Genomic DNA, 22380 nt, shown 5'->3' with positions numbered 1-22380 from the left:
GCTTCATGACAAAAGGGCTGCAACTCGGGGGTTCTGCTGGAAAGTTTGCCAGAAGCACAGCTGGCCAGGGGTAGGACCCGGTACCTGAGGACACTCAAGGCCGAGGAAGGCATGGCCCTGCTTGGCGAGGTGTGACCTCGCCAAAGTCAGCCTTCCTCAAACATCCAACGGAGAAAATGGTAGAGGCGGGGCTCCCTGTTACTACGGACTTTCTAGGGTGGCTTCTCAGTTCTTGCCAGACACCCACCCCTTTTTTGTCGTCTCCGTGTTCCTTAAGCCAACCAGCCCAGAAGCGAAATCAACCTGCCAGTCCAGTCGGTAGCTCCGGTCAACGCAGCGCGGTTTCCGGGACGACACCGGAAATCACTCTCCTGTCCTCTTCCTATTGGATGCTGGCCGCCCGTGGGACGGGAGCTGCGGGAGGCGGAAGCAGCGGCAGGCATGGCGGCGGCCTTGCCGCTCGCTGTGCTGCTTGTACTGCTGCTGCTGCTCCCGGGGCCGGGCGCCTGGGGCCAGACATGGCCCCCACGCGACACCCTGCGGGAGGAGCTCGTGATCACTCCGCTGCCTTCCGGGGACGTGGCCGCCACATTCCAGTTCCGCACGCGCTGGGATTCGGAGCTGCAGAGGGAAGGAGGTGTGAAGGCGAGAGCTGGCACCTGCTTGGGGTGTGGACTATGGGGGCGAGCCTCGGAGGCGGGCTTGGGATCCTGGGGGTGGGGTCCTCACTCCCGGTGCCCCTTTCCCCAGTGTCTCATTACAGGCTCTTTCCCAAGGCCCTGGGGCAGCTGATCTCCAAGTATTCTCTCCGGGAGTTGCACCTGTCGCTCACGCAGGGCTTTTGGAGGACCCGGTACTGGGGACCCCCCTTCCTGCAGGCTCCCTCAGGCGCAGAGCTCTGGGTGTGGTTCCAAGACACCGTCACTGAGTGAGTGTTCCAGCCGCGGGTCCTGCAGGCTCCAGAGGGGGTGTGGCAAGAGAGGACATTGTCATCTTGTCGCTGCCCTCTGGGACAGCAGCTCCAGTAAGCCTGATTCTGTGGGGTTAGGGCCGGTTCTGGGCCTAAGAAATGGTGTTATCAGTGAGTGGCGTTCTTTGCTGAATAAGCTCCTGTCCCCTAATGCTTCTACTATGGGATGACATGCGATTCCCCACAAGAAATGACAGACACATATTTGGACAGAAGTCGTTAGAAAACACACCGGATAATCTAAATGGCAGCCATATATTACTTTTTTTCAATTTTTTAAAATCAGGAGACGTAGAAATCTTGAATTTCCTGGTTCACTTCCAAATACCGGTGACAGCCCGGGCTGAGCCGAAGCAAGGAACTCGTCACTCAGTCCAGGTCTTGCTCGTGAACAGCAGCAGAGGGTCCCAGTTCCCCGGGCCATCCCCTGTGCATTAGCAGGAAGCTGGAGTCAGAAGCAGAGGCAGGACTTGAAGCCAGCACTCTGATGTGGGCTGCAGGAATGCCCAGTGACATTTTAACCACAGCACCTTGCACCCGACCCCGTGTGTGTGTGTGTGTGATAAGTTACATCACGGGGGACACAAAGCTCCAAGCCAACCATATCTCTGAGCTGGGATTAGGTCACAAAACGCTAGCTTCGTGTATTCAAGGACTGACTTTGCTTGGGAGAGGGTCAGGTATATAGTGACTACAAAAGTCTTTTTCCAGTGGCTGCTGTGCCTGTCCTAGATTAGAACCGTTTTGTGCAGGAGTCACAAACTTATTTCTTCATGTGCCACACAGGTAGCATTGATGTGTAAGGGGTGAAAACGCTGATAGAGGCACAAGAATGGAAACTGTATCTCGCTTCTTCTGCTTCCTGCTGTAAGAAACCATGAGTGCCAGGCTGACGCTTGGCTCAATGGGCTAATCCTCCACCTTCAAGTGCCAGCATCTGAGCTGGGCATCGGTTTGTGCCCCAAGTGCGCCACTTCCCATCCAGCTCCCTGCTTGTGGCCCAGGAAGGCAGTGGAGGATGGTCCAAAGGCCTGGGACCCTGTACTCATGTGGACGCTCAGAAGAGGCTCCTGGCTTCTGGCTTTAATCCCCTCAACTCCAGCCATTGTGGCCATTTGGGGATGGAACCAACGAGTGGAAGATCTTTCTGTCTCTTCTCTCTGTAAATCTGCATTTCCAATAAAATTTCCAAATGGCCACAGTGACCAGAGCCGAGTCTAGCCTAAGCCAGGAGCCAGGAGCTTCTTGCAGGTCTCCCACATGGGTGCAGGGGTCCAAACACTTGAACCATGCTCCGCTTCTTTCCCAGGCCACAAGCTGGAAAGTGGAGCAGCTGGGACATGAACCTGTTCCTATATGGGATGACAGCGCTGTGGGCAGAGGATTAGCCTGATATACCACCATGCCAGCCCCCAAAAGCATAATTTAATTTGATGTTTTTGTGGGGTCCTAGAATGGCCATTTCCCCCCTGCTCAGTGTGGTTTTTCACAGGACTCCCCCTCTGCCATGTCCTGACCCCTAAGGGTAGAACCAAGACTTGCCTTCCTGCAGATAATATTTGAAGGGAAAAATGGGCTGCTTTCACTAGCTGGGCACGCTCTGGCAAGGTTGGTGGACCGCTTTCAGTTCTGTGCTCTGGGATGGTGCGGAGGTACAGAGATGACCTGAAACAGTCCTGGGTCTTTGAGTTGCTGCCAGCCTAGTTGGGAATCACAGGTGTTCAGGACAAGATGCTGCTGCCATCCTCCCAGAGGGAGCTAGGGAGGGACATCAATGGTCAGGACTGCACAGCCCCAAGGAGGGCACAACAGGCTTACTGGAGGAGGGAGCTTCTACTGAAGGTGGGCCGAGAAGAGTGCACAGGGCAGGAGGAGTCATATTGGCAAGAACCCACGGGGCTGCAGGGATGCCCAGGGAAGGGTAAGGAAGGAGTGCTCGTTAGGGGAGGCCAAGAAGTGGATTGGGTGGGGTGAGCGATGTTGCACCTCCATCAGCTAGCTGACCTGATAGTTGAGCAGGCAGCCTCCCACCGGGCAGTGAGTGGGGTTTGTGTTTCCTCCAGTGTGGACAAGTCCTGGAAGGAGCTCAGTAACGTCCTCTCGGGCATCTTCTGCGCCTCCCTCAACTTCATCGACTCCACCAACACCATCACTCCCACTGCCTCCTTCAAACCCCTGGGCCTGGCCAATGGTGAGACAGCCGCGAGCCCTTTGCCCCTGGCCGCCTGCTGCCGGGACCTTGGCTTCCTTTCCCCTCCTTGACCTACCCCATCTTGGGCTCCATCCTTCACCTCTGGTTTTGCAGGCCCCACAAGGTTTCCAGAAGCTATATAGTCCCTGCATTGTTGTCTTCCATTGTGTGTGAGGAGGTGGGGACTGGGGCAGGTAGACACAGGTCAGGGGCCTGCCCCCAGATGGGGCCATTCAGTGGGTGCTTCTGGAGGGTGGCATAGGGAGTATGTGTGGTCATTGTCACCTGTGGAATGTGGCCGTGCCCTCTGTCTCCTACAGATACAGATCACTACTTCCTGCGCTACGCCATGCTGCCACGGGAAGTTGTTTGCACCGAGAACCTCACTCCATGGAAGAAGCTGTTGCCGTGTACCTCCAAGGTACACAGGGGTGTGGAGGGGCCACAGATGGCATGCCTCTCTACAGCACAACAGTTAAGGCACATTTAGGAGAACCCGCATCCCCTGCCAGGGGCAGCTCCAAGTGGGATGTGAACCTTTTACCTCTTCTCACCTCCTCCAGGCAGGCCTCTCTGTGTTGCTGAAGGCGGAGCGCTTATTCCACACCAGCTATCACTCCCAGGCAGTTCATATCCGCCCTGTTTGCAGAGTGAGTCCTGGGGCCCTGGGAGGGGGCACAGGTGCCATCCAGTGGCCCCGAAGGAAAACACAGGGACCGATGTGGCCCATTGTCTGGCTCAGGCTGGGAGTGGCCTGTGTGGTGATGATTGCTTGGGGCATTGGCCATGCACCAAGAAAGGCCGCCTGGGGAGTGCTTAGTGCTTAGTGCATCTTTGCCAGGGAGCCCTATGGTTGGAAATAGTAGCTGTGCAGGTGCAGAGGCCAGCTGGACCAGCCTGGGCAAATTCTGTCACCTGTCTTGGCCCCAGCGTCCTCTCCTGTCACGTGAGAATAAGAGTAGAATGAGCTCCCAGGGTTTTGGGATGGTTCACCGGGTTGACGCCCACACAGCTGTCAGCAGGGTCTAGTACAGATCAATTGCTCTGTAGTGACTGATGGCAAGTCAGTGGATGGAAGATCAATAAGCGAAGGGGGCCAGGTAAGAGCCCCTGCTGCTGGTGGGGAGTGAGGTCCGTCACTGCTGCTGTCTGGTCCTCACGGTAGAATGCCCGCTGCACCAGCATCTCGTGGGAGCTGCGACAGACCCTCTCGGTTGTGTTTGATGCCTTCATCACGGGGCAGGGGAAGAAAGGTAAGCTGCCTCCGCCGTTGCCTGGTTCCCCTGGTGCGTGCTTCTCCCTGTGGTGGCCAGGCCTCCCTCTGGTCCCCACTCAACCCTGCTGTCTGCTTCTCAGAGTGGTCCCTGTTCCGGATGTTCTCTCGCACCCTCACGGAGCCCTGCCCTCTGGCCTCAGAGAGCCGAGTGTATGTGGACATCACCGGCTACAGCCAGGTACAGGGTCTCCAGCCACACCTGTGTCCCCTCCACGGCAGGCCAGCCTGCCCTCCCGCCAGCTTGTCAGCCCTGCCTTTGTGTCCCCCAGAGCAACGAGACATTGGAGGTTACCCCGCCCCCTTCCAGCACATACGAGGATGTCATCCTGGGCACCCGGAAGACCTATGCCATCTATGACTTGCTGGACCCAGCTGTGGTCAACAACTCCCGCAACCTCAACGTTCAGCTCAAGTGGAAGAAACCCCTGGAGCATGGTGAGAGGGTGGGCCCCCATGGTCTCCGCTCACCGTCCTCTGTGCCCTGAGATCAGAGGGACATGTTGGGCCCAGAGTGCTGGATTCAGGTGTTCCTGGCACTAACTGCACCTCCTCCATGCTCTGTGATCATGGGCCAGTTCCTAGCCCTGTCCTGAGCCCAAGTGTCCATATCTGCAAAATAGACATGAATTTGGACTGGGCGAGATAATTAATGTAAAACATGGAGCTTGTTCATGTGTTTATCAAACAAGTAATTTTAAATTCAACCATATGCTTAAAAAATTATTCATGTTTATTTAAAAGGCAGAGTTAGAAAGAAAGAGGTCTTCTATCTACTGGTTTACCCCACGAATGACCATATTGCCAGGGCTGAGCCAGGCCAAAGCCAGGAGCCCAGAGCTTCTTTCAGGTCATAAGCAGGGAGCTGGATGGGAAGTAGAGCAGCCGAGACTCAAATTGGCACCCATGTGGGATGCCAGCACTGTAGACGGAAGATTTGCCTGCCACCCTGTGAGGCCCAACTGTTTTTTTTTTAAGAAACATGCTTACTAGTTGAGACAGACCTTAATTAAATCATTATAATTGTGTTCAGTATGGCAAGGAAAAGGACAGAGGCCCCTGGAGCACCTGGTTTGGGCTGGAAGGGGCTGCGGTCCTGGGCACCTGGGCTCTAAGTGAGTGTGTGACATAGCAGTTGTATTAGCCACCTCGCCTGTGGGCTTGGGAAGGAAAGGATGCGCCTAGAGCCCGGGTTGCCCCTCCTTAGAGCAGGACTGTGCTCATCTGCCCCTGGCCTTGGAACTTGACCATTGACCCAGGACATTGGGCTGCTGGCGATGGCCCAGAGGCATTAGGGACTGCTAAGTGCTGGCATTTCTCTACACAGAGGCCCCACCGGTGCCCTTCCTGCATGCCCAGCGCTATGTGAGTGGCTACGGGCTGCAGAGCGGGGAGCTGAGCACTGTGCTATACAACAGCCACCCGTACCGCGCCTTCCCTGTGCTGCTGCTGGACACCGTGCCCTGGTACCTGCGGCTCTACGTGCACACCCTCACCATCACGTCCAGGGGCAAGGAGAATAAGCCAAGTGAGTGAGTGTGAAGGCTGGGAGCCCAGTCGGTGGGTGTCTGCGTGCTGGAATAGGCCCCCAGCACTCCCTGACTCATTCTCCCCACCGACAAACTCCCTCCTCCTCTCCCAACTCATTTCTAATACTTCCAAAAACTACACAGGCATGAGAGTTAGGAGCTGCTTATCAAGCGAAAGTCATGAGCACACAGCCTTGTCAGGCCTACAGCGGGCCAGGCTCCCAGCCTTCGCACTCACTGGCCTTCCGGAGCCGCCTCGTTTGTGTGATGACTTACAGACTCCTGAAGGGCAGAGAAGCACTTGGCAGAAGAGGGGTGCTGGAAGCTAAGGTGGTCAAGACGAGGTGGAGGGTCTTTGGCTGCTATGCAAGGTATAAAGAGGTGTAATTTTAAAACATGGCCTCCATTTTCCATCAGTTTTCTGAGGAGAGGAGAGGTTGATATTTCCTTGGTGTTTTCTTCCAAATGCCAGGCCCGGTTCTCTGTGAAGCACTTTGTCTTTCTCAGGTGTGGGGAGAAACTAATTATACAGGAAAGGGCTTCCTAGGCAGATTGTCTCATCCTGCAGAGCCAAATGTAAACGGCTTTTTTTGTTTCCTTAAAGACATTTATTTTTATTGGAAAAGCAGATCTACAGAGAGAAGGAGAGACAGAAAGATCTTCCGTCTGCTGATTTACTCCCCAAGCAGCCGCAACTGCTTGGGCTAAGTTGATCAGAAGCCAGGAGTCAGGAGCTCCCTGTGAGTCTCCCTTGTGGGTGCAGTGTCCCAAGGCTTTGGGCCATCCTTGACTGCTTTCCCAGGCCACAAGCAGGGAGCTGGGTGGGAAGTGGAGCAGGCAGGATAAGAACCAGTGCCCCTACGGGATCCTGGGGCATGCAAAGTGAGAATTTAGCCGCTAGGCTATCGTGCTTGGCCCAAGCAACTTTTCTTTTCCTTTCTTTTCTTTTTTTTTAATTGGAAAGTCAGATATGCAGAGAAGAGGAGAGACAGGAAGATCTTCCGTCCGTTGATTCATTCCCCAAGCGGCTGCAACTTCTTTAAATCCCTCCATTGTAGACCCAATTTCAAAACTGTGCCTAACAGTTTTACTAATGTTTCATGCCATTATTTGCGGCCCCTTTGGACTCTCTGTGCCACACGTCCGACCTGTGTATTCACCAGATTTTGTTGTTTGCTTTTCCCAATATAATTTGAGAAATTTCAAGCACATAGCCAAGTAGGACAGTGTCGTGAGCCCCTGTAGGTCCTTCCAGAAGCTCCCAGTGGGCTCCAGCTCCCTGTCCATTTCATTCATGTCTCCTCTCTTGTGATGTGACTGTACCATTCTCCCTCCTGCTTTCCCCCTTTGATTTCAAAAATTGCCTTGTAGAATTGGCTTATGTGAACTGGGATCTCGGCAGGGGCCTCGCCTTAGGTTTTCCTGGCTTGTCTGTGACGTGGTTTCCTGTGAGTTACGACACGAATGTGTTTTAGCAGTGTTCAGTTCTGAGCTGAAAGGGCAGGTGACTGCACCGCCACCGCTGCCCCCGCCCCTGCCAGTCTGTCCCTCTCCATGTCTTGTGCTCAGTGTGACACTCCAGGCTGTGTTCAGCCATAGCCATTCCCATGCCTCACCCCACTCCCGCCCCAGGGCTATCTGTCTGTTGGAGAAACTGGGTTTTACCTTGTGGTATAGAATGTTCTACATTCTGGATTTGTCCTTGTCCTGGTACTGGGTGTGTCCTCCCGCCCCCCAACCTCCGCTGTGTCTTTTGTGGTTAGATTTAGAAACTCCATTAGATACTGTCCCAGGTGGTTCTGTGAACTTCCTACCCAGTCCGCTGGGTATGTGGCTCTGGTGCCCCAGTTTCAGGGACGTGAAGGTGGATGGGTGTTTGGCAGCCCTCATGGCCACTCTTGGCTGAGAGCCTGCCAGGCAGGCAGTAGGGATGGCTGGTATAGACGAGCAGGCCCCAGCGGAGGGGTGTGGGTGTCCCTTGCCTGTCTGCAGGTTACATCCACTACCAGCCCGCCCAGGACCGCCTGCAGCCCCACCTCCTCGAGATGCTAATTCAGCTGCCTGCCAACTCAGTCACCAAGGTCTCCATCCAGTTTGAGCGGGCCCTGCTCAAGTGGACTGAATACACTCCGGACCCCAACCATGGCTTCTATGTCAGGTGGGCACTGCCCCCAGCCACCCACTGCCCTCCTGGTCTCATCCTCTGTACCACTCACCCTGTGGTAGAGAAGTCGGTGAGCAATGGGGGCCATGTGCTTCTCTGCAGCCCGTCTGTCCTCAGCGCCCTCGTGCCCAGTGTGGTGGCGGCCAAGCCAGTGGACTGGGAGGAAAGTCCCCTGTTCAGGACCCTGTGAGTATGGCCATGCCCCCTGCCTGAGGCCCCGGTGGGTGGGCAAGCAGGCAGCGTGGTGCAGGTGTGCCCTCTCCGGGAGCATGGTGTGGATCTGACTCCATCCTGTGGTGCTCTGTGTGTGTACAAATGACCAAGGGACTTTGAGATGTCTCTGAGAACCAGTCAACACGGCAGGTATCTGGTGGCACCCTTGGCAAATGCCAAGAGAGCCTGGAGTGGATGGCAGCAAACAAAGCCTCCTTCTCCAGGGCAGACTGGAGATTAGGGCATGATCGAGTGGGTTATCCAGGAAGGCTTCATGAGGAGGTTTCCTTTAGGCTGAGAGCAGGCAGGAGGCAGCAGCCCCGCATAGGCGACGTGGCTTCCCTGCGCTGAGCATGGAGCTGCTGTCTGATCAGGCTTTCATGTTGCGCTCTCAAGTGCGAGCCTTCTGATGGAAGGTTTAGGGCTAAGAGAACATTGAAAAGCCATCCTGTGGATTCCAGCTGCGTGCGGCTGCAGAGGAGGCGGGGGTGGGGTGGGGAAGGGAGCTGTAGCCGCCCTCCTCACTGCCCCCCTGCACCCTAGGTTCCCTGTCTCCGACGGCTCCAGCTACTTTGTGCGACTGTACACGGAGCCGCTGGTGGTGAGCCTGCCCACGCCAGACTTCAGCATGCCCTACAACGTGATCTGCCTCACATGCACTGTCGTGGCTGTGTGCTACGGCTCCTTTTACAACCTCCTCACCCGGACCTTCCACATCGAGGAGCCCAGCACTGGTGGCCTGGCCAAGAAGCTGGCCAACCTGATTCGGCGCATGCGCGGCGTGCCCCCACTCTGAAAGCACAACCTTGTGCACCTGCAGCTGCTGTTACTCTCTGGGGAGGGATTGTGCTTGTGACCCCTTCTCTCCCCGAGTTTGTTTCCAAGCAGGCTGGAGCCTGGAGCTGTGCTGTCCACCACTCTTCACGAGCCCGAACCCAGGTGGATGGAAATGAGGAGCCCGGTCCCTCGCCAGCCTCAGCTCCGTGGCCCAGAGTGGGGAGTGGCGAGGAATGTCTGCAGCCCCGTGGACAATGTCCTGTGTTACTCCGGCCTGGACGTGGCTAAGCCACAGAACCTCGCTGGGTGGTGTGTGCAGTTTGCTGTCTGTGGAATAAAAAATGGTTCCTCCTACCCCACCCCTGCCAGACTACTCCCCCCCTTCCTCCCACCCTTCATCTGCTTGTGATTCCAGAGTTCATCTGTGAGTGTAATTCATGCCCACAATAATGAATCACTCTGCCCAAGGGGACCCTGAAAATGTTCCCCACTGCCAAGGCCGCCACAGAGGGGCAGAGGGTGTGGCTGAGTCCCTACAGCGCTGGCCCAGTGGCTCCTTGGAGCTTGAGGTCCCAATCGCGCAACAGCTGGGAAGCCAGGCCCAGCAGAGTGGCTCCTGCCCCGCCCACCTCCCCTGCTCCCCAGACTCCCTGTATTCCTGTAAAACAAGCCCCGGTGGATGCCCCCCACCCCGCTGGCTCCCGTGTCATCCTTGGTCCTTCTGTGTCAGTGACTTGTTCTCCTCCACTCCTTCCCAACACTGCTGTTGTGGACGCTTGGCTGAGTTCCACTGACTCCCTTCCACACCTTCTGCCCCCTACCCTCAACTGTTCGCTCTAACTTCAAAGACAGGCAAGGCCTTGTTTCCTCCAAGAAGTCCTCCCTGATAGGTGAAGGGCCCTCCTTGTCTTCTGCCACACTCCCAGGGCATTATTATTACCTGGTTGCTGTTCTGTTGCCCCTCTTGGACTGCGTGCCTCTTGGAGGCAGGGGAGCTGTCTTTCCCTGGGGCCTGGCCTATCTCAGGCCATGGAAGCACTCAGTGTGTGTGCAATGGGGTTCAGGTAGCCTTGGCATAGGATTTGGGGTCCCCAGGCAAATATCCGAATACCTACCTGGGTGAGCTGTTCCAAGAGCCTCAGGACAGGAAGGAAAGGTGGGAAGCCGTGGGCAGGAGTGACCTGCTAGAGGCCTCCCTTGGGTTTACTGCCAAAGCTGCAAATAGGCTGGCAGTGTGGGTGGGTGGATGCCTGAAGGAGTGACATGATCTTGGCAACGTGCATAGTGTGGGGTGCCTGCCAGGTCAGGGAGCGTAGAGTCAAGGTGGGGGTTCTGGCTGAACTGCAGCTAGCTACCCGGAAGCCCCACCCCCTTCTGTGCCCTGTAGAATCTACTGACAACACTGCGTGTCTTGTAAAGCCTTCTTCCTGCGTTCCATTTACCCAGCTGCCTATTTGCCATCCCATTGGCTGTCTAAGGGGATGTCAGAATCTCCAGGATTGCTGCCCATAGTGCAAAGTTGCCAGTCCACAGCATCTCAGCCAGGGCAGCCTGGAAGCCCTCCTCATCCTCTTCCAGTCCTGGGCCTGCTGTGTGCTCCACCTGCTCACCACCTCCACCCCGAAGCACATCGCTGCCCTAGGGTCCAGACTTGTGCTGCAGCAGGTTAAACCCTGCCTGGGACTCCAACATCCTTTATCAGTGTCTTTGAACTTTGGCTGTTCTACTTCTGACTCAGCTTCCTGTTAATGTGCCTGGGAGGGCAGTTGAAGAGGGTTCAAGTGCATAAGCCCTTGCTGTCCAAGTGAAATTCTCTCTTGCCCTGCCTTCTAAAGAAAAAAGCAGATCTAAAAAAAACCTTCCTGTTTGTCCTAGTTTGTTTTCTGCCGTTGCTCTTATCCCTAATAGACCACGTGTCCTACTTACATCCTGTATTAATTATGCCTCCTCACTGAAATATAAGCCTCAAAAGAACAGGGGTTTTTCTCTGTGGGAGTCACAGCACCTAGAACTCCCAAGTGTCTACTCCTCTCATAAGCCCACCAGGCCTCTCAGACCATGAGGTTCTGGGTGCTGAAATTATTGCAGTGCAACCTAGGGCCCATCGTTGCCCACCCGGGCCTCTTCTTTATGTTCTCGAATTTTTTTAATATTTATTTTTATTGAAAAGTCAGATATACAGAGAAGAGAGACAGAGAGAAAGATCTTTCGTCCATTGATTCACTCTCCAAGCCTCCACAACGGCCAGAGCTGCACTGATCCAAAGCCAGAAACCAGGAGCCTCTTCCAGGTCTCCCACATAGGTGCAGGAACCCAAAGCTTTGGGCCGTCCTCGACTGCTTTCCCAGGCCACAGGCAGGGAGCTGGATGGGAAGAGGGGCCGCCAGGATTAGAACTGGCGTTAATAGGAGATCCTGGCGTGTGCAAGGCAAGGACTTTAGCCACTAGGCCACCGTGCTGGGCCCTATGCTCCTGAATGTCAAGAAGTCCAGCTGTAGTCTTCCCTGAGAAGAGGGGCGCAAGACAGTGACATCTGGGGGAAGGGCCAGCAATTCTGTCCGCCCCCAGGGTGTAGCTGTCCACTCACATGGCAGGAGCTGTCAGTAGTCCCTGGTGGTAGGGGCAGAGGGGACCTCTGGCAGGGAGCGAGTAGACAGGGGGGCTTGCAGAAGACAGTATCTGCAGGCTCAGGCCAGTGTTGCTCTGTTTACGTCGCTCCCTGCAGGCTCCTGGTGAAGCTGGCCGCTCAGTCCAGCAACACCCTGTGAGCTGAGAGTGAAAGAGGAGTCCTGCCCCTGGGCATTTGTCAGTACCAGGCATATTGGTGACAAAGCCTGGGGAATATGGTGTCACATACACCAGCCTGCTGGTGCCTGGAAGTGGGCGGGGCCGTCAAGCTGGGGCAGACAGCCGTGTGTGTGTGTGTGTGTGTGTGTGTTCCAGGTACAGTGCTAAGCACCTTGCCTGTGGCTTTGCACAGCAGCCTGGTGAGATCGGTAATTTAGTTTTCAGTTTGCAAGCAAGGTTAGGGATGCATCCCTCCTAAGTGCTGGGTAGTGAGCCCAGGCAGGTCTGCTTCTCTCCTCATTCTGGGGGAAAGGGACCCAGGCGTCCCCAGTAGAAGGAAGGCTGGCTGGACCAAGGGCCTTGGACAGGGACCCACCTGAGCTGAGGCTGCAGGGTCCCGGAGAGCAAACTGGCTCCTGGCAGGTAGCCCTGGAGACCGCTGTCCTTGAGAGCTGTGGGCTCCCTGTGCCAGGTGGACAGCTGGTAGCTCAGAGGGGCACCCAGAGCCAGATTCCTCCTATTCCTCATGACCAGCCCCTGTGGAAGGACCTGGCTGCCTCAAGGCCCTGGGGAGTGCATAGCACCAACCAAAGAACAGCAGCAAGAGAGAGCAGCGGCCGAGGTCGGATCAGCCGGTTCCTCGGGTTCCTCACACTCCCACCTAGCCACCTGGTCTTCTCCAGCGGCCTCTGTTTAAATTTTTTTTTTTTTTTTTTTGCTCGATCATCTGGTGTACAGAATCGACTGGATAATTGTTGCCTCATGATCTACTGTCACCAGTGATCTGTACCTGGCCCCCTTTCTGTATCATCTGCGTATATGAGTATTCTTAGTCCTACGGAAGCTGCCATCTGACACCTTGACCGTGTCCAGTCTGATTTGTGAATGAGTGCTCGGCCTGCTGTGTGGAGACTGTCAGAAGTGAGAACAGGCACAGGAGATCAAAGAGGAGGCCGAGAGGGCAAGAGGCTGTGAGAGGTTGTAGGGGTGGGGTAAGCGCCCAGGATTTTGATCACACATTCAAGGACCCTTCTCTGAGTGTGCATCCAGCACATTCCAGAAGTTGCTTCCTGTATGTCAAGTCCTTCCAGCCGGTCCCACTCAACAGCCCAGGGGCAGAGCTGGGAGCAGGTGTTGTGACTCAGGAGCTCAGGGGAAGGGCTTGTTCACTCTCCAGGAGAGAAAACAGACAGGTCGTTATGTCTCTGCATGTAGTGGGGGCTTGGCCCAGCTCTTAAACCCATCTAAGTTACCAATACAGCTCATTATTGCTGTAAGATACATGTCTAGTTGATGTCCAGCTGGTGTAAGCATTTCCAGTCCTGGATAAAGCCCACGGCATTATAGGCCCTTCACACTGGGCTCCCACTTGACCAGCTCCTGGTTAACCAGGCATCCAAAGGTTGTCTGTGAAGCATGTCTGTGCCATGGGCATGGCAGTTTGAAGTGCCCAGTCTGCCCTTTGGTCTTAGACAGTGTCTTGCCTTTTTGTGATCTGACTGCACGCAAGGCCAGAGGAGAGGGTTATATGGGGAGGTAGGCATCATGGTCTGGGCAGGCCCCACACAGCTTTCAGGTATCACTTAACACAGCCTGTGGTTTAGCCTTAAGAAGGAAGTGGATCGGTGGGGGCAACTACTGTGCACTACAGACGTTACATATTGCTATGGAGAAGTGGAGTCAAAGTCCTCAACCATAAAGCCATGTAATAACATGGAGGTGTTGGGCCCAGTACAGTAGCCTGGTGGTTAAAGTCCTCGTCTTGCTCTGGTGAGATCCCATATGGGCAACAGTTCATATCCTGTCTGCTTGTGGCCTGGGGAAGCAGCAGAGAACAACCCAAAGCCTTGGGATCCTACCCCCACATGGGTGACTTGGAAGAAGCTCCTGGCTCCTTGCTTCAGATTGGCTCAACTCTGACCGTTGCGGCCACTTGAGGAGTGAATCAATGAACAGAAGATATTTCTGTCTCTCCTCCTCTCTGTATATCTGACTTTCCAATAAAAATACATAAATCTCTATTAAAACAAAAAAAGATGAAGGTGTTAATGACCTTGACTGCCTGCTTCCATCACCCCAGACTGGAAAGGCCAGATGAGAGTAGCTCACACCACTTTCTGCTTTGCAGCCACAGCATTGCCACCCACAGCTCTGACACTGTCCTCACCACCATGGCCTTAGTGAGGCGTCACCCTCTGGGTCACTGCCACATTCTTTGCCAGCTCTCTCCTGCGACCACTGTCAGCGCTCCTGTGTCTCTGAAGGATCTGTCTCAAGCCGCTCTCTGAAGTGCTGGCACTGCCCTGGGGCCACCATAGTTAAAGCTTCATGTTCGCTGCTCATTGCATCAAAGAAGTATTGGCAGAAGTGATCTTGGCAGGAGGATCCTTGGTGGCAAGTCAGTAACCTTCGGCAGGAGTGGGGCTGTGTGTTCAGGTTTCACCCCAAACCAATCTAAACCATAGACTCCCAGGAGGGGGGCCCACGGGGGTCTCCAGGTCCCACTGTTGAGGTTGTGCTAAAGAGGGAAGCCATTCTTACACTTGGGCACACAGCACTGTCTTTTTGCAACCCAAATCATGTCACATCTATAACAACGTGACAACTTGGCAAATCTAACCACATAGATGTCTACCCCAAGGTTTTCCCCCAGACTGGGCAGGGACCACAGGTAAGTCCCCAGCTTCCTCCCAGGGTGGAAGTGACCAGGTGATGTGTCTGAGCCTGCTTCCTTCCAGTGGGGCACGGGGTCCTGCAATACCCACCCTTGGCACCCTCACAGGCTTCTCCAGGCAGACATGTGGCGCTGAGACTGAGGCTAATGTTTAAGGGCTGGAGGCTGCACCTGATGCTGCTCCTGCATCTTCCGCTACACCTGCACCCTGTTCCCCATGGGAGCGGAGAAGTACCCTGACTTTATTTCTGGAGGGAAGAAGCGTGCTAGGCTAAGCAGCAGGCATCCATCCAGGGTCATTGGGATCCCTGTTCAGAGGTGAGACCTCCGCTTTGGAGAGACTGGGAGGGGAGTGGCTATGGAGCAGGAGTCCCAGGTTGGTCCCTTGGCCTCATCTGCCAAGCAGTCTTCAGCCTCATTTACCGCAAGCTCAGCTCTTTGGAGCCTTACTCTGGCAAGCAACCTCCGGGATTTTCAGTAACCTGGGGGTGACACATCTGATCCCCTGGGGAGAAAGCCTTGCTCTCCTCCATTCTGTTAGCATTGGGTGCCAGCCAGCGCCTCCCTACTTGTTCCAACATCCCAGGGGGAAAACATCACTCTTTATCCCCTGCTTTATTTATTTAACTCTGGAATAATGAGTCGATTGTTTGGCGTGAAGGCTGATGTGTGGTGAAAAACTGCTATACCAAATAGTACGGCTGCAATAGTTCAGGCCACACTGAGTAGTGTGGATAGACGCACTAGCTTGCAATGTCACGCGCAGCTACTCCAATCTCTCCATCTCTCTCAGGTCCGGGACGGGCGGGGGAGCGTTCTGCCCCAAGCATCCCTTGTTCCACTCGGTGTGGGCACATCTTCTCCCGTCTTCCTCTCCATCCCCAGATGTATAGCAATCCTCCATTCACTGATTCACTCACCAAATGAGCACAACAGTCAGAGCTGGGCCAGGAGCTCCTTCTAGGCCTCCCACGTAGATACTGGGGCCCAAGCACTTGACCATCCTCTGCTGCTTTCTCAGGCCATCAGCTAGTGGCTGAATCAGAAGTGGAACATCTGGGACATGAACTATTGCCGATAAGGGATGCTAGCACCACAGGCTGAGGTTTAGCCTGACACATCACAGTGCCAGTCCCTGGAGAATTTCTTAAACATCTTTGTCGTGGGCAGATCCTGACAGGTGCCTTGGCTGCTCCACTTCTAATTCTTCTGGCTGTGCGTCATCTCATTTTCACAGGAGTTGCTCCTGAGCTTTAGATCAATCCACTCAAAACTGGGACCTGGGGACATGGCAAGCCTTGATGGTTCTTTCCATCCTTGCTGAGGTACTCAACACTGCAGTCCTAACCAGGACCTGAGCTTTCTGGGAATTTGTCTCAATTTCTTACACTCAGTGAACTGGTACGTCTCTCTGGCTTAGAGACTTGTAATGGGGCAGTTGTACCTGCTAGCATTTCTGCCTGGTGCCCTAAGCTGATACGGAGGCAGGCTGACTGGCGTGAGACCACCACGCCCCAAGAAAGACAAATGACCCTGGGAGCTTCTGGCAATGGGCCTTCTAAGGATTTAAAAGGCACAGTTTAAAGACCTTCCCTGTTAACTAGGAAGGCTTTTAAGAACTGTAAGCGTAGAGGCTGATGTTGTGTATAGTGCATTAAGCCATTTCAGCATCGGGACGTCCCATGTGAGCAGTTGTTCAAACCTTGGCTGCTCCATTTCTAATCCAATTTCCTGCTCATGTGTCTGGGAAAGCAACGAAATATGGCCCAAGTGCTTTGTAGGAACTCTGACCATGAGACAGAGCCGAAGCAAGGGAACTCACTACAGCTGGGCTTGATGCCAGACTAACCTGGACGTTTTGGTAGGATGGGTCATCAAGAGACGCTTGCAAAGGCTTTTCTACATATCCCCTTGAGCACTTGACCCCCCTCCTGTTGGATCAGGGTGGCCTGGCTGTCTCGATCTCCCGCATTGGTAAGCACACAGAGAGCAGGAACTGCTGTGTGCTCTGATGAGCCCATGCTGCTTGCTCAGCACACCGGCCATGTTAGAGGTGCACCTACTCGGAGACTGCTCTGTGGGACTTGTGTGTTAGGGACCCCGGCCCCTGGTCCCGGCAAGGTCCCTGGAAAGTCATCCTGCTGTGGGCCTGGACATGGCAATGATGACATCTGGAACCCTGCAGCCCAGCACAGCCTTTGTGGACATCACTAGGACCTCAGTGTTGGGAGAAGCCTGGCCATGTTCAGGTGAGCCCGGGGTGAATTCCTGACCCACAGATCCTGACAGGTGCAGGAGACCGCTCCGTTCAGGTCATGTGAGGCAACTAACCAGAATAATGGGTGAAAATTCTCAGGATTTTTGTTGCATGTCCTCTTTCCCCCACATATATTCTCTGCAGAGAAATTCTAAAAAATAAAGAAAAAAAACAAGAAAATACAAAAATATACATTATTCCAGAATGCTTGGATAAGTAAGGCCCATGCTGAAATGCATTCGAATAGTCTACAATTTTTTTTCATTGTTGGACTTTTCAGATTAGGAAATGAGGGTTCACTGTTCTCCATGGTTGTTGGCTGCTGGTATTTTTTAGGAGTGGTGCGTATCTCATCCAATTCTACAGAAATTAAGGAAAACTACTTCTGGAACCATTCCTCTGTCTGATCTTCACCTAGGTACCTGTTTCGAATTTCGAATGAAAACTTGCTTTTATAAAATCCCACAATTATTTGTTTTTACTTTCTTCATCATAAAAGAGCATCAATAAGCTGTAATCAGTTTTGACATATTCATGTTTAATTATGGGAGAGGCAGAGAGAGAGACAGTGAAGCACACGGCTCCCGTCTGCTGATTCACGCCCCTGGCTGAAATTCAGCTGGGGAACTCAGTCCTGGACTCCCACTCAGTGGCGGGGGCCCAGGCACTGAGTCATCTGCTTCGCCTCCGGGGGCCTGCCGTGATGGGGAGCTGCAGGTGACAGCCCAGCCACAGAGCCTAGGCACTCTGATGTGGAATGTGGGCGCAGGCCAGACACCTGTCCCGATACAAACTCATGCTCCAATGTGACTGCACCAAGAAAGTAACTGTTACCACTTTGTCTTTCTTTCCTTCAGTTTATTTTTTCCTTAGTTATTGAATTCTCCTCCCCAAAGATTTTTGTTTTTATTTCCTTTGTTTCTTTTCTTTTTTTGTTTTCCATTGTCAAAGATTTTTTTTAAAATGCAGTGAAACCACCAGTAACTATTATTTATTTATTTATTTTATTACATTTTATTTTTTTAATAATGATTAGCTGTTTGATTAGGGTGGGAAGGATCAAGGTTTAGGGAAAATTGGGTGAAATCATTGCTTCCAAATTTGCTATTTCTTCTTGTTGTTCCTGGGGGAAGGGGAGAGACAAAGGCAATAACTATTATTGATGCTGGGTGCTGTGTCAGGTGCCAAGAATACAGTTGTGAATGAGTTAGACACAGCCTCAGCCTGCTCAGAATGTAGCTGGGAGGTCATTTCCTACATAAGCCGTGTGAATACGAGCGGCATTCAAAGATGAACAAGAGGCTATTCAGAGACAGAACTAAGAGGGGACAATTTAGACTGGGGCTCAGGCTCAGCCTCTGGGAATAAGTGGCCTTGACCTAAGACCTGAAGTCTGAGAGGATTCTGCAGGAAGGTGGAAGGGAGAGGGTATGGTGGGGAGGCTGGAAGAGCTCCCAGGGATGGGGTGGGGGGGGCAGTGGCTGTGTGGATCATACACTGAGTCAGTCATATGTTCAGGGAGACCCAGGGGCTGCAAAGGGACAGATGTGGCCATGCTGAACCCAATGCGGGGGTGGGGAGGAGGCCAGAGTCGCCAGGTGCTTGGAGAACAGTGGACTCTCCAAGGCACAGTTTATTCAAGAGTAGTGGGAATTCGGTTCTCCTACCCTGGTGCACTGGAAGGGTAGGAACTTTTATCTGTCTCTTAAAGATGTATTTATTTCTTTGAAAGAGTTACAAATGGAGACTGTCTCCCAGGCTGCTGGGACATCAGCCATCGCTCCAGCCATTCCCAGGCTCCTAGCTCTCAGCCATTGTTGAATAGCATTCTGGGGATGGGGCTCTGGACTACCTGCCTGCAGGGACTTTACAGAATTGCTTTTATTTTGGTGAAATTTCTTTTAAAAGGAGATTCTGCGGCAAAGATGGATGGAGCATCAGGGGCTGGTGCTGAACTTGGCCATTAAGATGCTGCTCAGGTCTTTCTCTCTGTCCCTCCTCTTCTCTATAAAAACTAAACTCAAACAAACCAACAAACCAGTAGATGGCACGTCTCTCTTCCTTCCAAAATAAGAAAGAAAAGACAAAGACACCTGCTCCCGCAGTAGAGTTGCTGGATTTGATTCTGGACACCATTTTCCTGCCAATTCAGACCCCGGGGGGCGGGGCAGCAGGGGTGGCTCAAGTGAGTCATTGTCATTCACAGGCGTGACTGTGGGTCGAGTCCTAGACTCACAGATTTGGCCATTGGGGACATTTGGGAAGTGAGCAGTGGATGGGAGCTGTGTCTGTCTGGTTCTTAAATTAATGAACACTTCATGAAAGAATCGATAAAAAGGGTTGGCAGCCATAGCGTACATCTTCTTGCTGCAGCAGGATGCTGCTGGACAATGCACGTTCCTCACCCGGTGCAACATGGGGACCATTTTCCAACAGCAGTTAAGGATCTTCTAGAGTGTTATTTATTGACTGACAAAATCTGCGACCCATTTTATTTGAAATTCTTATTATGATGATGATTTGGCATCAAAGAGGGAGCGACACACACTCCCTGTAACCAGCTGAAGGATGAGAGGATGTAGAATCAGGGGTCCCAGCCTCCCTGTTCAGGCGTAACTCTTCCTGGGAGAATTGAAGGTAACAAACTGACACTTTCAAACAAAACAGGAAGCTGCCTCATGTGCACCCAAAGTCCAGAGAATCGCCTGCCAGCTCGCTGTGGGCTCCAGCCCAGCGGCAACCCTTGTGGCATGTGGAGAATATTGTTAGGTACCTCTTCCTGTTTGCATCCTTTTTTTTTCTCCCCTAGAGTTTCTTCGGAAGCTGTGCGCAGGCATCCCGCCAGTTACTGCATAAATAATTCTGTTTAGGATCTATACCTGCTTCCGAGATAATGGCAACACTGTCACATCCAACAGCATCAGTAATGACGGTACAGAAAGCAGGCTAGCACACGGAGGTGTCACTCAACCCCCACCCAGCTACTGTGTTCTGTGGTGCATACTCCAGGGATGGGGGGGTAGGGTGGGGTATTCCCTGTGGTCCCTACTGCGAGCTAAGCCTCCTGCCCAGTGCGTCCCTCAGGCCTCCCTTGGCTTACACCTGTGGGGTCCTGTGAACCAGGCACCTCCTTGACACTAGCTCCGGATTTGGGGACCTGCAGAAGGAGGGGGTCCCAGGGCCTGGAGTATCACAGGGAGTTGGGCTGGGAGGGATGGTCAGGGAAAGAAGCAGCGCTTGGCTTTCCCTCCACCCCGCCCCCCAGCCTCAGCCTCTGCAAAAGCAAGGAATTGTCCCTGCCAAAGCCCCGGCCCCGCCCCCTGGGGGTTGCTGGCCGATCCCAGACCACCCAGACGGTCCTCCCCACAGCCAAGGGAACCCGCAAGAGGGATGGTGCATTGCGTCTCCGCTTTACAAAAGCAAAGGCAGAGGCACGGGGCATCCACATCCCTGCATTCATTTTTGGCTGCTTTAGCAAAGCACCCACAGAGGAGGGGTGCACTCCTCAGGCGGGATGCTCCCTAGCGCTGGAGGCTGTAGCACAAGGCCAAGGTGGTCTGCAGGGCCCTGCTCCTCCAAGGATGTGTCTGGCCTCTGGCTGCACTGCTGCCAGTGTCCTCCAGCTGTGTTCTGGTGCCCCGCAAGTGTCTCCTTGCTTCTCCTTTCCATGGTATCAACAGTCACTGGATTGGGGCCCACCTCGGTGACTTCATCTAAACTCAATTGTCTCTGTGCAGTCTTTGTCCAAATAAGGTCCCGTTCTGAGGGCCAGGACCTTGGTGGAGAAGACACAGCTCAAGCTTTGACAGCTGCCTAGGGGCCGAGTCCAGGCCCATTCCACAGGCCCAGACTCTTCGTTCCTAAGAACTCAGTCTCCAACCAGAATGCTGGGGCCAGTTTTGGGGTTTGCTTAAAAGCAAAGGTTAATGGGCCCGGCACAATGGTCTAGCTGCTAAAGTCCTCACTTGAACATACCAGGATCCCATATGGGCGCTGGTTCTAACCACGACAGCCACACTTTCCATCCAGCTCCCTGCTTGTGGCCTGGGAAGGCAGTCCAGGATGGCTCTAGGCCTTGGGGAGAAGCTCCTGGCTCCCGGCTTCGGATTGGCTCAGCTCCGGCCATTGGGGTGTGAATAATTGGATGTAAGATCTTCCTCTCTGTATATCTGACTTTCTAATAAAAATAAAATAAAAAAAAAATCAAGTGGGGGATGGGTGGGAAATAGAAGGGAAGCCAATAGGAACCGCCTCTGTGACCAGAGCTACCACCTGTAGCACCAGCATCCCACATGGCACCAGTTCAAGTCCTGGCTGCTTCACTTCCCATCCAGCTCCCTGCTAAGATTCCTGGGAAAGCAAGGATGACCTAAGTTTTTGGGCCGCTGCACCCATGTGGAAGACCTGGAGGAGGCTCCTGGCTTCTGGCTTTGACCCGGCTCAGTCCCAAACATAGTGGCCATCTGGGGAGGGAAAGAGTGGACGGAATATCTGTCCTCTATCTCTCTGTCTCTCAAATAAATTCAAAGAAAGAAGGAAAGGAAAGACATTACATCCTAAGACATTAACAAGCTCATGGCTGCGGGTGGTGAGCTTAACCCTGTCATGCTAGGAATACTGGGGCAAAGTTGGTGGAGTGGGATGCAATTCTTGGCAGCTGTCTCCCCCTAGAGGAGAGGAATGCTTTTACACCAATCGAAATATTCAAGCTGTCATTTACAGCGTCTTGGTTCCTGACTCTTCTTTGCATGGCAAGAAAGCCTTTAGGTAACTCAGGATGCGAGGGGACGGTGTGTGTCTTCTGCCATATTGTCGACATGGCTTTGATCATGGTTTTTGAGTGTCTCTTTGTTTATTTTTTCTGTATGCATTGCTATGAGCATAAGTAATACAGGACAAGCAACAGACTAGACCCAGGCATAGAATTGGTAAACTAATTCTAGTTGACTAAATTGTATATTATATATTATATTGGCGGTTGACTAAATTATACTGCCCCCTATTGGTCATCTTTGGAGCAGCAACAGAAAGCAAGTGGGAAGCACACAGGAATTCCTTAAGAATCTTCTACCATTTGTTGGAGTAGACCACACCCAGCTCACACCACTCATTCTGTGTTTCATGGACTAAGCACTCATTTTGTGGTAGGCATCTAGTCTTCCAATTAATCTGACTCCCATCCGAAGTCAGCAAAAAGTCTCTTGGGCTGATACAAGGGCTCAATCGACTAATTCTCTGCTTGCAAGTGCCGGCATCCTATATGGACGCCAGTTTGTGTCCCTGCTGCTCTACTTCCCATCCAGGAACTTGCACCTGCATGTTCCTCCTGGCTCCTGGCTTCAGACTGGCGCAGCTCCAGCCGTTGTGGCCATCTGGGAGTGAACAAGCAGATGGAAGGTCTTTCTGTTTCTCCTTCTCTCTGTAAATCTGCCTTCCCAATATAAACACATCTTTTTAAAAAGTTCCTAGTTGTGCAATTCCCACCATTATCACTGTACTAATATAGTGTTCACACTAAAAACATTCAATAACAAAACTTTACTTA

At 53.2% G+C, this 22380-nt stretch overlaps 1 protein-coding gene across 1 annotated transcript; it reads left to right on the top strand.

Annotated features, from left to right (window-relative positions):
* The first annotated feature begins 248 nt into the window (after window positions 1–248).
* PIGT (phosphatidylinositol glycan anchor biosynthesis class T) lies at window positions 249–9471 on the top strand. Its single transcript, XM_004585851.4, has 12 exons — window positions 249–637; window positions 751–928; window positions 3034–3161; window positions 3482–3582; window positions 3725–3811; window positions 4327–4414; window positions 4518–4615; window positions 4707–4872; window positions 5762–5962; window positions 7956–8121; window positions 8230–8313; window positions 8884–9471. The coding sequence occupies exons 1-12, from the start codon at window positions 442–444 to the stop codon at window positions 9134–9136; spliced, it is 1746 nt and encodes a 581-aa protein (XP_004585908.2). The 5' UTR covers window positions 249–441; the 3' UTR covers window positions 9137–9471.
* The last annotated feature ends 12909 nt before the right edge of the window (window positions 9472–22380 follow it).

This window comes from Ochotona princeps, chromosome 22 (assembly GCF_030435755.1).
Source record: "Ochotona princeps isolate mOchPri1 chromosome 22, mOchPri1.hap1, whole genome shotgun sequence".
In the NCBI taxonomy this organism is placed as follows: Eukaryota; Metazoa; Chordata; class Mammalia; order Lagomorpha; family Ochotonidae; genus Ochotona; species Ochotona princeps.
Note: the sequence above shows the minus strand (reverse complement) of the source record. Positions and strands in the feature narration are given on the sequence as shown.